Source organism: Oncorhynchus masou, chromosome 29 (assembly GCF_036934945.1).
Source record: "Oncorhynchus masou masou isolate Uvic2021 chromosome 29, UVic_Omas_1.1, whole genome shotgun sequence".
Classification (NCBI taxonomy): domain Eukaryota; kingdom Metazoa; phylum Chordata; class Actinopteri; order Salmoniformes; family Salmonidae; genus Oncorhynchus; species Oncorhynchus masou.
The window spans coordinates 76,842,173-76,854,966 of NC_088240.1; the positions used below are offsets into that span (position 1 = coordinate 76,842,173).

At 45.1% G+C, this 12,794-nt stretch overlaps 1 protein-coding gene across 1 annotated transcript; it reads left to right on the forward strand.

Annotated features, from left to right (window-relative positions):
• The first annotated feature begins 5,892 nt into the window (after positions 1 to 5,892).
• LOC135519762 (rap1 GTPase-activating protein 2-like) lies at positions 5,893 to 11,900 on the forward strand. The gene is made up of 18 exons (XM_064944986.1): positions 5,893 to 5,963; positions 6,313 to 6,406; positions 6,933 to 6,968; positions 7,082 to 7,129; positions 7,409 to 7,606; positions 7,729 to 7,826; positions 7,924 to 8,002; positions 8,118 to 8,171; positions 8,366 to 8,449; positions 8,547 to 8,647; positions 8,822 to 8,951; positions 9,053 to 9,238; positions 9,328 to 9,399; positions 9,485 to 9,571; positions 9,826 to 9,981; positions 10,071 to 10,157; positions 10,267 to 10,292; positions 10,390 to 11,900. Exons 1-18 carry the CDS (start codon positions 5,893 to 5,895, stop codon positions 10,487 to 10,489), a joined length of 1,707 nt encoding a protein of 568 aa, XP_064801058.1. The 3' UTR covers positions 10,490 to 11,900.
• Positions 11,901 to 12,794: the final 894 nt, after the last annotated feature.

Below are 12,794 nucleotides of genomic sequence, written 5' to 3' on the forward strand. Positions count from 1 at the left end.
GCAGGAGAGCAGAGAGTTGTGATCTACTGGTGTTGAAGTCAGGTGCAGGAGAGCAGAGAGTTGTGATCTACTGGTGTTGAAGTCAGGTGCAGGAGAGCAGAGAGTTGTGATCTACTGGTGTTGAAGTCAGGTGCAGGAGAGCAGAGAGTTGTGATCTACTGGTGTTGAAGTCAGGTGCAGGAGAGCAGAAAGTTGTGATCTACTGGTGTTGAAGTCAGGTGCAGGAGAGCAGAGAGTTGTGATCTACTGGTGTTGAAGTCAGGTGCAGGAGAGCAGAGAGTTGTGATCTACTGGTGTTGAAATCAGGTGCAGGAGAGCAGAGAGTTGTGATCTACTGGTGTTGAAGTCAGATGCAGGAGAGCAGAGAGTTGTGATCTACTGGTGTTGAAGTCAGGTGCAGGAGAGCAGAAAGTTGTGATCTACTGGTGTTGAAGTCAGGTGCAGGAGAGCAGAGAGTTGTGATCTACTGGTGTTGAAGTCAGATGCAGGAGAGCAGAGAGTTGTGATCTACTGGTGTTGAAGTCAGGTGCAGGAGAGCAGAAAGTTGTGATCTACTGGTGTTGAAGTCAGGTGCAGGAGAGCAGAGAGTTGTGATCTACTGGTGTTGAAGTCAGGTGCAGGAGAGCAGAGAGTTGTGATCTACTGGTGTTGAAGTCAGGTGCAGGAGAGCAGAGAGTTGTGATCTACTGGTGTTGAAGTCAGATGCAGGAGAGCAGAGAGTTGTGATCTACTGGTGTTGAAGTCAGGTGCAGGAGAGCAGAAAGTTGTGATCTACTGGTATTGAAGTCAGGTGCAGGAGAGCAGAGAGTTGTGATCTACTGGTGTTGAAGTCAGGTGCAGGAGAGCAGAGAGTTGTGATCTACTGGTGTTGAAGTCAGGTGCAGGAGAGCAGAGAGTTGTGATCTACTGGTGTTGAAGTCAGGTGTAGGAGAGCAGAGAGTTGTGATCTACTGGTGTTGAAGTCAGATACAGGAGAGCAGAGAGTTGTGATCTACTGGTGTTGAAGTCAGATGCAGGAGAGCAGAGAGTTGTGATCTACTGGTGTTGAAGTCAGGTGCAGGAGAGCAGAGAGTTGTGATCTACTGGTGTTGAAGTGAGGTGCAGGAGAGCAGAGAGTTGTGATCTACTGGTGTTGAAGTCAGGTGCAGGAGAGCAGAGAGTTGTGATCTACTGGTGTTGAAGTGAGGTGCAGGAGAGCAGAGAGTTGTGATCTACTGGTGTTGAAGTCAGGTGCAGGAGAGCAGAGAGTTGTGATCTACTGGTGTTGAAGTCAGGTGCAGGAGAGCAGAGAGTTGTGATCTACTGGTGTTGAAGTGAGGTGCAGGAGAGCAGAGAGTTGTGATCTACTGGTGTTGAAGTGAGGTGCAGGAGAGCAGAGAGTTGTGATCTACTGGTGTTGAAGTCAGGTGCAGGAGAGCAGAGAGTTGTGATCTACTGGTGTTGAAGTCAGGTGCAGGAGAGCAGAGAGTTGTGATCTACTGGTGTTGAAGTGAGGTGCAGGAGAGCAGAGAGTTGTGATCTACTGGTGTTGAAGTGAGGTGCAGGAGAGCAGAGAGTTGTGATCTACTGGTGTTGAAGTGAGGTGCAGGAGAGCAGAGAGTTGTGATCTACTGGTGTTGAAGTGAGGTGCAGGAGAGCAGAGAGTTGTGATCTACTGGTGTTGAAGTCAGGTGCAGGAGAGCAGAGAGTTGTGATCTACTGGTGTTGAAGTCAGGTGTAGGAGAGCAGAGAGTTGTGATCTACTGGTGTTGAAGTCAGATACAGGAGAGCAGAGAGTTGTGATCTACTGGTGTTGAAGTCAGGTGCAGGAAAGCAGAAAGTTGTGATCTACTGGTGTTGAAGTCAGGTGCAGGAGAGCAGAGAGTTGTGATCTACTGGTGTTGAAGTCAGGTGCAGGAGAACAGAGAGTTGTGATCTACTGGTGTTGAAGTCAGGTGCAGGAGAGCAGAGAGTTGTGATCTACTGGTGTTGAAGTGAGGTGCAGGAGAGCAGAGAGTTGTGATCTACTGGTGTTGAAGTCAGGTGCAGGAGAGCAGAGAGTTGTGATCTACTGGTGTTGAAGTCAGGTGCAGGAGAGCAGAGAGTTGTGATCTACTGGTGTTGAAGTGAGGTGCAGGAGAGCAGAGAGTTGTGATCTACTGGTGTTGAAGTGAGGTGCAGGAGAGCAGAGAGTTGTGATCTACTGGTGTTGAAGTCAGGTGCAGGAGAGCAGAGAGTTGTGATCTACTGGTGTTGATTTGAGGTGCAGGAGAGCAGAGAGTTGTGATCTACTGGTGTTGAAGTGAGGTGCAGGAGAGCAGAGAGTTGTGATCTACTGGTGTTGAAGTCAGGTGCAGGAGAGCAGAGAGTTGTGATCTACTGGTGTTGAAGTGAGGTGCAGGAGAGCAGAGAGTTGTGATCTACTGGTGTTGAAGTGAGGTGCAGGAGAGCAGAGAGTTGTGATCTACTGGTGTTGAAGTCAGGTGCAGGAGAGCAGAGAGTTGTGATCTACTGGTGTTGAAGTGAGGTGCAGGAGAGCAGAGAGTTGTGATCTACTGGTGTTGAAGTGAGGTGCAGGAGAGCAGAGAGTTGTGATCTACTGGTGTTGAAGTGAGGTGCAGGAGAGCAGAGAGTTGTGATCTACTGGTGTTGAAGTGAGGTGCAGGAGAGCAGAGAGTTGTGATCTACTGTTGTTGAAGTGAGGTGCAGGAGAGCAGAGAGTTGTGATCTACTGTTGTTGAAGTGAGGTGCAGGAGAGCAGAGAGTTGTGATCTACTGGTGTTGAAGTGAGGTGCAGGAGAGCAGAGAGTTGTGATCTACTGGTGTTGAAGTGAGGTGCAGGAGAGCAGAGAGTTGTGATCTACTGGTGTTGAAGTCAGGTGCAGGAGAGCAGAGAGTTGTGATCTACTGGTGTTGAAGTGAGGTGCAGGAGAGCAGAGAGTTGTGATCTACTGGTGTTGAAGTGAGGTGCAGGAGAGCAGAGAGTTGTGATCTACTGGTGTTGAAGTGAGGTGCAGGAGAGCAGAGAGTTGTGATCTACTGGTGTTGAAGTCAGGTGCAGGAGAGCAGAGAGTTGTGATCAGGCGCACAGTTCATTCGGCAGAAGCAACAACAGACGGATGCAACAGTGTCCAACAAACCTCCAGCCAAAGGCAAAAGTGCAAAGCGTGACAAAGTCACAAATAAGCAAAAATATTTAACAATTAAACATACACCGGGTTGAAACATAGTATCCGGGGAAAAAATAGCTAGGCGCGTCAATACAAAACAAGTAACAAAACAATCCCATACAAAGACATGGGGGGAACAGAGGAATATATACTGTATATGCAGTTGATTAGGGAATGTTGGCGCCCCCCCTTGGGTTGTGCCGTGGCGGAGATCTTTATGGGCTATACTCGGCCTTGTCTCAGAATGCTAAGTTGGTGGTTGAAGATATCCCTCTAGTGGTGTGGGGGCTGTGCTTTGGCAAAGTGGGTGGGGTTATATCCTTCCTGTTTGGCCCTGTCCGGGGGTGTCATCGGATGGGACCACAGTGTCTCCTGAACCCTCCTGTCTCAGCCTCCAGTATTTATGCTGCGGTAGTTTATGTGTCGGGGGGCTAGGGTCAGTTTGTTATATCTGGAGTACTTCTCCTGTCCTATCCGGTGTCCTGTGTGAATTTAACTATGCTCTCTCAAATTCTCTCTTTCTCTCTTTCTTTCTCTCTCTCGGAGGACCTGAGCCCTAGGACCATGCCTCAGGACTAGCTGACATGATGACTCCTTGCTGTCCCCAGTCCACAGGCCGTGCTGCTGCTCCAGTTTCAACTGTTCTGCCTTATTATTTTTGGACCATGCTGGTCATTTATGAACATTTGAACATCTTGGCCATGTTCTCTTATAATCTCCACCTGGCACAGCCAGAAGAGGACTGGCCACCCCACATAGACTGGTTCCTCTCTAGGTTTCTTCCTAGGTTTTGGCGTTTCTAGGGAGTTTTTCCTAGCCACCATGCTTCTACACCTGCATTGCTTGCTGTTTGGGCTTTTAGGCTGGGTTTCTGTACAGCACTTTGAGATATCAGCTGATGTATGAAGGGCTATATAAATACATTTGATTTGATTTGATTTGATGTAAAGCAGGTGTGCGGGAAACAAGACAAAACAAATGGAACAATGAAAAATGGAGCGGAGATGGCTAGAAGGCCGGTGACGTCGACCGCCGAACGTCGCCCGAACAAGGAGGGGAGCCGACTTCGGCGGAAGTCGTGACAGAAATATCATGTTTATTGACTGCCATTCAGCATGCCAACTGAAGGGTTTTCATATAGAAGTATAGCAATCTGTTCATCCAACATAGCTAAAACTAAATACCGCGAACGTTATCTCCATTTGAGAATCTTGAGTTTCATTGAGTTTCAGCGTGGCTCTATAGCCCGGCTCAAAAGCAAGTGGGGCTCCTATGCTCACAGCCAGAGGAATAGATCCTTTGTCTGGATAGGACAAAAAATGTGACAAGTCACTCATATGCAAATGAGGTGCAAGATTACAAAGCCTACATCTCAGCTCTTTGCGAATGGTGCCATCTGAATGTGGAGAGCTGTTTTGCTAAATTTAAAGCAATTGACGTTGCACTGTTCATAGACGTTCTGTACACAAACATTTTGGTCACTCAGAACCAGTCCAGAACCGCTACTAGTCCCCTAAATAAGGGACTTTACATCAGAGGTTAAACAACGTACCCTACTAACAAACAACTTCCGCACCTCTGCAGAATAAATTTAGGATTATAGCCAATGACAGTTCAGGGAATTTTGATTGACGCTTTGCTGGGCGAACACTTTTTTGGTTTCTCATACATTTAAAATGTTTTGATTATTGCTTGAATAGTCGCAAAGATTATGTTTGTTTGTGATCTTTAAAAAACATATTTTGGATGTAGCAATTGTAAAATAGAATGCGAAAATACAATTATAATCCCTAAGTAATGTGAAATTAGGCGGCAGGTAGTTGAGCGGTTAAGAGCACTGGGCCAGTAACCGAACAAATGTACAATTCACAAATGTGTATAACACACACGTGTACATGTGTGAAATAGGACAAATGTAAGCACCCACCTAATTATTATTATTATTATTATTATAAATCTACTCATAAGCAACATGTAAATGGAGGCTTTCTTAGCTGACCGTCTATGAGAACTTCCAATATGGCGCGCATCAGCCCCCTGCGGAAACGTTTGCAAACACAGAAAATGGTATTTTGATTGATATGAAAAATCTTCCTTGATAACAAAGATTTGTTTAAATACTTGTGTTCATAGATACAGTATGTCTAACCTCCCTTCCTCTTTTGTATTCCCCCTTTAGCAGTGTGCCTCAACACCCCTCCCCCTCCACGACCACCCCTCCCCATTCCCCTCCTCTCTCCTCTCCTCTCCCGCTGCCTTGCACCTCTCTCAGTATGTGCTGTCAATAATTGATGGTTCTACAGACTCAAAGGGTAACAGGTCTAAAGAGGCAATCGCTCATGCGTTTATTTATTTATTTACCATTCCTATCTTTACACACACCAAGTCAGTGAGACCACTATCTGTGTTTCTTAGAGCATGGTGATCGATACCTAGCGACCCCTCTGTCTCTGTGTCCATACATGTACTGCATGTCAGGGCAGGGTCGTGGGGGTTTGTTATCCATCAGTGCATGTGTCCCTGCGGCCAAGATGGGGTTAATATTGCTCGTCTGGCTGACAGCAGGATATAGGGAAGGAAGTATAGAGATTAAATGAGTGAGAGGCAGGGGGCAGAGAGGAGAGAAAGAGAGAGAGAGAGAGAGAGAGAGAGGGAGGGGAGTGATTTAATTCATCCCTAGGCAGTACTGATTGACTATAGCTAGCACACTGGCACTCACAAGCACTAACACCCACACAGAACGATGGAGAGAGACAGCAGAAATGAGAAGTTCTTCTCCAGAAAGAGAAGTTTCACTTTTGGGGCATATGGAGGGTGAGTAACAGTCACAGTATTGAGAACAAATTAAAATGCTTTGGTTCTAGTGTCAGAATCTGAATAAAATCTTCAAATAGTTGATAATAGAAGTAGTTCTTAATGTCATGCGGCACATTGTCTAAGGAGTTACCACTTTCCCTATTCACAGTGTGGACAAGTTCATATGTGAAAATGAGACTAGGTGAGAAAAAATGTGAAATACCTTTATTTACCTTTATCCACATTAGATGTTGTTTATTTCTCGCTGGTCATTTTACACTGGATTTAAAGCTTGATACACTTGCAGTTGACGAATAGGAAAAGTGATGGGTTGCATTGCTTTGCTCTGTCATTCCACCTGTTGCAGCAGACCAGAACCTTTAGAACACAGCAATCTGGATATTTTGGACTCCCCTACCAGCGAGACCAAACCGTTCCTTTCTGCTGGCAGCAACCAGAAGGTACAAGGACTTCATTGTGATAATGTGTCTTTCATCATATCCTTTTTGCATTTGTTGATCACATCGTCACTAATTTAGTGTCCCTGCATTTCCCTGCATCTGTGTTTGTCTAACGTTGTTTCTCTTTCTCTTCCTATTTCTCCCTCAACCTCCCATGTGTCTGTCTGTCTGTCTGTCTGTCTGTCTGTCTGTCTGTCTGTCTGTCTGTCTGACTGACTCTGTATGTTTGTCTGTCTGACTGACTCTGTATGTTTGTCTGTCTGTCTGACTCTGAATGTTTGTCTGTCTGTCTGACTCTGTATGTTGGTCTGTCTGTCTGACTCTGTATGTTGGTCTGTCTGTCTGACTGTATGTTGGTCTGTCTGTCTGACTGTATGTTGGTCTGTCTGTCTGACTCTGTATGTTGGTCTGTCTGTCTGACTCTGTATGTTGGTCTGTCTGTCTGACTCTGTATGTTGGTCTGTCTGTCTGACTCTGTATGTTGGTCTATCTGTCTGAATCTGTCTGTCTGTGTTTTCCATGTAAGGTGACAGAGCTGTTTGAGATCATTGAGAAGTTGCAGGTGAGTGTACAGCATCATTCCCTCTCTGTTTTGTGTAGTCTCTGTGTGTACAACAGTTCTCTCCCCAGTTAGTCAATCAGTCAGTCACTGTTATCTTCACTCTCCTTCATCAGAGCAGCAGGCTAGATGAACAGCGCTGTGAATTCCCTCTGCCTTTGAGGGTGAGTCTTTCTCCTAAAATATAATGTCAAGATTTGTGTGCACACGTGTGTGTGTTGACATTGACCTTTCAATATTCTCAATGATATAGATGTTTTTGTTCCCTAAAACACTGATATCACAATAGTTATAACACTCATACCACCATACATAAAACCCATTATTAGGTTTGCTGATGCAACCATGAGCATGTCAGTTCAAACATCATTCCACGGATACTGCAGGATCTACATTTAATTGGATACACCAGACGTTTAATTATCATCTCACCCTTTTGAAAGTCTCAGCTTTTGAAGATAGGTCGTGACCTTCCTCTGATCCTGCCTCCAAAGCTGGGTGGTTACTGGATAGACCCCCCGCTACAGAAGTTTGCTGAGACCAGTCCGACATCCTCTCATTATGGACTAGACCCAGAGACCTATGACATCATGGAGAGAGACAGCGAGGCCACATTCTACCAGCAGTTCTTCCGCTCACGAGTTAGTAGAGTACCGCCCATAGGACTACTCTTATTCTGTTCCATTTGATGGTAGAGATGGACTATGATCCAAGATGATGAAATACATACATAGTAGCTGTGTGACTTTCTCTCCTATGTCAGTATCATCACTCGTTCACAGCAGTGGACCCTTCCCTGGGACCCCTCCTTCTCTCTGTCTGTTTGGAGGAAGAAGAGAAGAGGCTGAGAGTGATACTGAGGTTATATCAGAAAGAATATAATTTATTCAATTAATGTAATGAAACACCCTGGTGAATTCCATGAGCAACAGTTATTACGTCTGTCTTTCCTTTCCAGGATGAGGGAATGCTCTATGCATGGGGTTTTCTCTGTGTCTCTGTTCCCAAACATCCCGTCTGCTGTGGAGCTGGCCAAGGTACCATTACTAGTCTCTCCAACAGACGTGTGTATTTTAGATGAACCTTTACTGTGCTTTTACTGAAAACATTTACCATCATTGAAAAAACCCAAACTGACCATGTCCTTTTCAGATGCTATGCGACAGTGTGACTGTGTCCAGATTTGATGTGGTCAGTTACCTCAAGGTACTTCTTTTTCACTGTACACATTCCCAAATGTTTAGGCCTTCATGTTACACAGAATGTACTCCTCAAATGACCTCTAAACCCTGAGACCATTTTGACAAAAAATGTGTGCTCTCTTCTTCCCCTTTTATCTCTCTATCTCTCTCTCCCTCTCTTTGCTTCTTTCTTTCTCTCTTCCCCTCTCTGTCTTTCAGGCACCAGATCTTATAACAGCATTTGATGAACACAGAGTGTCTCCGAATTTCAAGTTTGGTGTTTTGTATCAGAGAGAGGGACAGGTAAATAACTGGAATGCAGGCAGAAGCTTGGAAGCATTAAATAGTGGCACTTGTCTACTGTACATTACCTCTCATATTTTCTCTCTATCTTTTACAGTTGACAGAGGAGGACATACTCTGTAACAATGAGGAAAGTGAAGAGTTTCAAGAATTCCTCTCTATTTTGGGAGCTACAGTCGCACTTCAAGGGTTCACTGGGTAATGTACAGTAACCTACATGGTGACATGGCCTTATGGAGAATTACAGAAATATGACATTGTAACAGGAAGAGATGAATAAGAAGATACCAGCAGCTTACTGTCACTCCCTCTCCCCGGCTGCCTCTTCCCTCTTTCTCTCCCACATTCTCTCTCTCCCTCCCTCTCTTCCAGGTTCCGAGGAGGTTTGGACGTGTATCACGGCCAGACAGGAAATGATGCGGTCTTCACTTCCTTCCACGGCAGAGAGATCATGTTCCATGTGTCCACCAAATTGCCCTTCACAGAGGGCGATACACAACAGGTTAGCCTGAATAACGACACCAAATCATCCTCACCCACAGTCAATCACTTCAACCCAGCTCAAGTGGCTCCCGCTTACCCTCTGCTCATTACTCCTTACAGCTACAGAGGAAGAGACACATTGGCAACGACATCGTTGCTGTTGTTTACCAGGAGGGCCACACCCCTTTTCTGTCTGATGTCATCGGCTCACACTTCCTGCACTGTTTCCTAGTAGTCAGGAGGGTGAGGAAGAGAGTGGGGGACGAGGGGGAGGGGGAGGAGGCAGGAGGAGGAGGGGTGTTCCAGGTAAGAAGATAAAACAAAATGAGAGACACATTGATCTTTTATCACTGAATGGAAAGCCTTTTTCAAACCTGGAAGTGGTCTGTTTGCAGGTGTCAGTCACAGCCAGAGACGATGTACCTCCCTTTGGTCCCTCCCTCCCTGATCCTCCCATATTCACAGAGGTGAGCAGAATTCACATCTGAACTTGGTGACAAGGTAAAAGACCATGATGCATTCTCAGTGTGTCTCTGTTGGCCTATCTTCCAGAGCTCCCTGTTGAGAGAGTTCCTTCTGACCAAGCTTATCAATGCAGAGATCTCCTGTTATAAGGCTGAGAGGTTCAGTAGACTGGAGGTAACCACAGAAGAACAACTCTAACACCATTATAAATGTATACAGTAATGCTTGAGGCATTGCATTCACACAGGCAAAGACTTTCTAGATGCAAATCTGGTATCTTTTTAAGTGGAACAGAAACCTAAGACACAAGTATTTCCTCTTCTCTAATTCCTCTCTTCTGCTCCCCATTTCTTACTTAACTCCTCTATGCTGCCTCCTTCTCTCCTCCGTCTCTGCCTCCCTCTCTCCTCTCATCCTATCTTTTCAAGCTACGCACTCGTTCATCCCTCCTGGAGGGTCTGCAGGCGGAACTGTCCACCCGCTCCCAGTGCATGATGGGAGATTCGCCTGTGTCCACCCTCTCGACTTCTGAGGGGATGAGGGGTGTGACTGAGGGGAGTGGAGGGTTCATCGAAAACTTTAAGGTGAGGTCAGAAATCCTTGACTTTCCACTACAGTGTGGGGAAAGGGTGGGTTTTGGACTTGGCATCCATATTTCCTGTCTTTGTTGCAGAGAGCCATGAGGGTACGCAGTAATTCTTTTGACACTCTTGGGGGGCCTAGAAAGATGGGAGGGGTGCCACTCCCACAGAAGCCCAAGGTAACCCATACTGAAGATGGAAGCACTTCCTCTTTTATCAGTGAATATCTAATTGATGTGTTTTTGGGAAATACTGACGACCCCTGTTGGTTTTTGTCTCCCTCTCCAGGCTGCTACAGAGAGAGATGGAGAGAGGTAAGACACTACAGAGAACGGACAAATCAGACAGATGGATGGACAGACAGACAGACAGACAGACAGACAGACAGACAGATGTTATTTTTTCTTTCAGTGAGTTGGCCTACAAGCCCCCCGAACCCAGCTATCCGCCCACAGACAACTTGGGCTCCACAGAGGTCAAAGACCACTCCAGTCCCCAGGAGAATACGTAGGCAGACAGAATTATGTGTATATTTGAGTAATAACCGAGTGGATACTTTGTATGTACAGTGCATTCGGAAAGTATTCAGACCCCTTGACTTTTTCCACGTTTTGTTACGTTACAGCCTTATTCTAAAATCGATTATTCTAAAATGGATGAAATAGTTTTCCCCCTTCATCAATCTACACACAGTACCCCATAATGACAAAGTAAAAACAGGTTTTTAGATGTTTTTGCAAATTCTGTACTTTGTTGAAGCACCTTTGACAGCCATTACAACTGTTATTTTCAGGTCTTTGCAGAGATGTTCGATCGGGTTCAAGTCCGGGATCTGGCTGGGCAACTCAAGGACATTCAGAGACTTGTCCTGAAGCCACTCCTGCTTTGTCTTGGCTGTGTGCTAAGGGTCATTGTCCTGTTAGAAGGTGAACCTTCACCCCAGTCTGAGGTCCTGAGCACTCTGGAGCAGGTTTTCATCAAGGATCTCTCTGTACTTTACTCTGTTCATCTTTCCCTCGATCCTGACTAGTCTCCCAGTCCCTGCCGCTGAAAAACATCCCCACAGCATGATGCTGGCACCACCATGCTTCACCGTAGGGAGGGTGCAAGGTTTCCTCCAGATGTGACGCTTGGCATTCAGGCCAAATAGTTCAATCTTGGTTTCAGCAGACCATAGAATCTTGTTTTTTCATGGTCTAAGAGTCCTTTAGGTGCCTTTTGGCAAACTCCAAGCGGGCTGTCATGTGCTTATTACTGAGGAGTTCTGTTTGGCCACTCTACCACAAAGGCCTTCTAGGTGGAGTATTGCAGAGACAGTTGTCCTTCTGGAAGGTTCTCCCATCTCCACAGAGGAACTCTAGAGCTCTGTCACAGAGGGACCATCGGGTTCAGGGTCACCTCCATGACCAAGGCTCTTCTCCCCTGATCGCTCAGTTTGGCCAGGCAGCCAGCTCTTGGAAGAGTCTTATTGGTTCCAAACTTCTTCCATTTGAGAAAGATGGAGATCACTGTGTTCTTGGGGGACCTTCAATGCTGCAGAAATGTTTTGGCACCCTTCCCCAGATCTGTCCCTCGACACAATCCTGTCTCGGAGCTCTACGGACAATCCCTTCGACCTCATGGCTTGGTTTTTGCTCTGATGTGCACTGTCAACTGTGGGACCTTATATAGACAGGTGTCTTTCTAAATCATGTCCAATCAATTGAATTCACCACAGGTGGACTCCAATCAAGTTGTAAAAAACATCTTAAGGATGATCAATGGAAACAGGATGCACTTGAGCTCAATTTCGCGTCTCATAGCAAAGGGTCTGAATACAAATATAAATAAGGTATTTCTAAAAACCCATTTTCACTTTATCATCATGGGATATTGTGCTTAGACTGATGAGGAAAACAAATATTTAATCCATTTTAGAATAAGACTGTAACATAACAAAATGTGAAAAAAGTAAGGGGGTCTGAACACTTTCCAAATGCACTGTACAAGCTGTAAAATGTTGAAATTGATGCTTTCATAGCAAGTAATACAGATATATTATTTTAGAATATTTTCAATGTTAATATGTGTACATCATTGTAGTAAATGTATGATAACGAAGTCATGCAATATTTATTACTATTTTACTATTTTAGTGCATTGCAACAATTCAGGGCTACCAACATTTGAAGAAAGTTTGGAGTGAGATTTGCTATGTGAATGTCATTGCCCCCTGGCCAATCCATAGACGAGGGACTGGGGGTTTACTGTTTTAAAGTGAATATCCTGAAATTCTATGTATTTTGACATGGCTTAGGCTTATTACAAGGGTGGAAAATTAGGTTTATTCAGGATGCTTTGAACATTAAATGAACACTCCAAATGTGACTACTTTGTTACTTTTTTGGGGTAGATAATGTGAAGAATGCTAACATGTTTTCTTTACAATTTTTTTAGGTAGTTTGACACTTTGACACAGTAATTAAATGAGGTAGAGAGACAGGCAAATGCTAAAAACAGTGGGACGGTTGGAAGCTGGGATTGATCCATGTTATCAGGTGGAAAGTTATATGGGACACATGGAGAGGAGTGTTAACACTACATAAAGGCTCTGCACAGGAAATGTTACTATTAATGGTTGATGGTAGTGGGTAACCAAATCATAGATTGGAATCTGCTTGTCCATAGACTGCTTTGAAGGTAAGGACATTAACGTTTAATATTTTGTCATTTGGGATCAATCTCTTTAAAATAGGGATGGAAAGAAAATCCTGCTTTCTCTCCAGGAGACTTGGCCAACCAGATCTGTGCTGGATGGTTGAAAATGTTCTTGATAT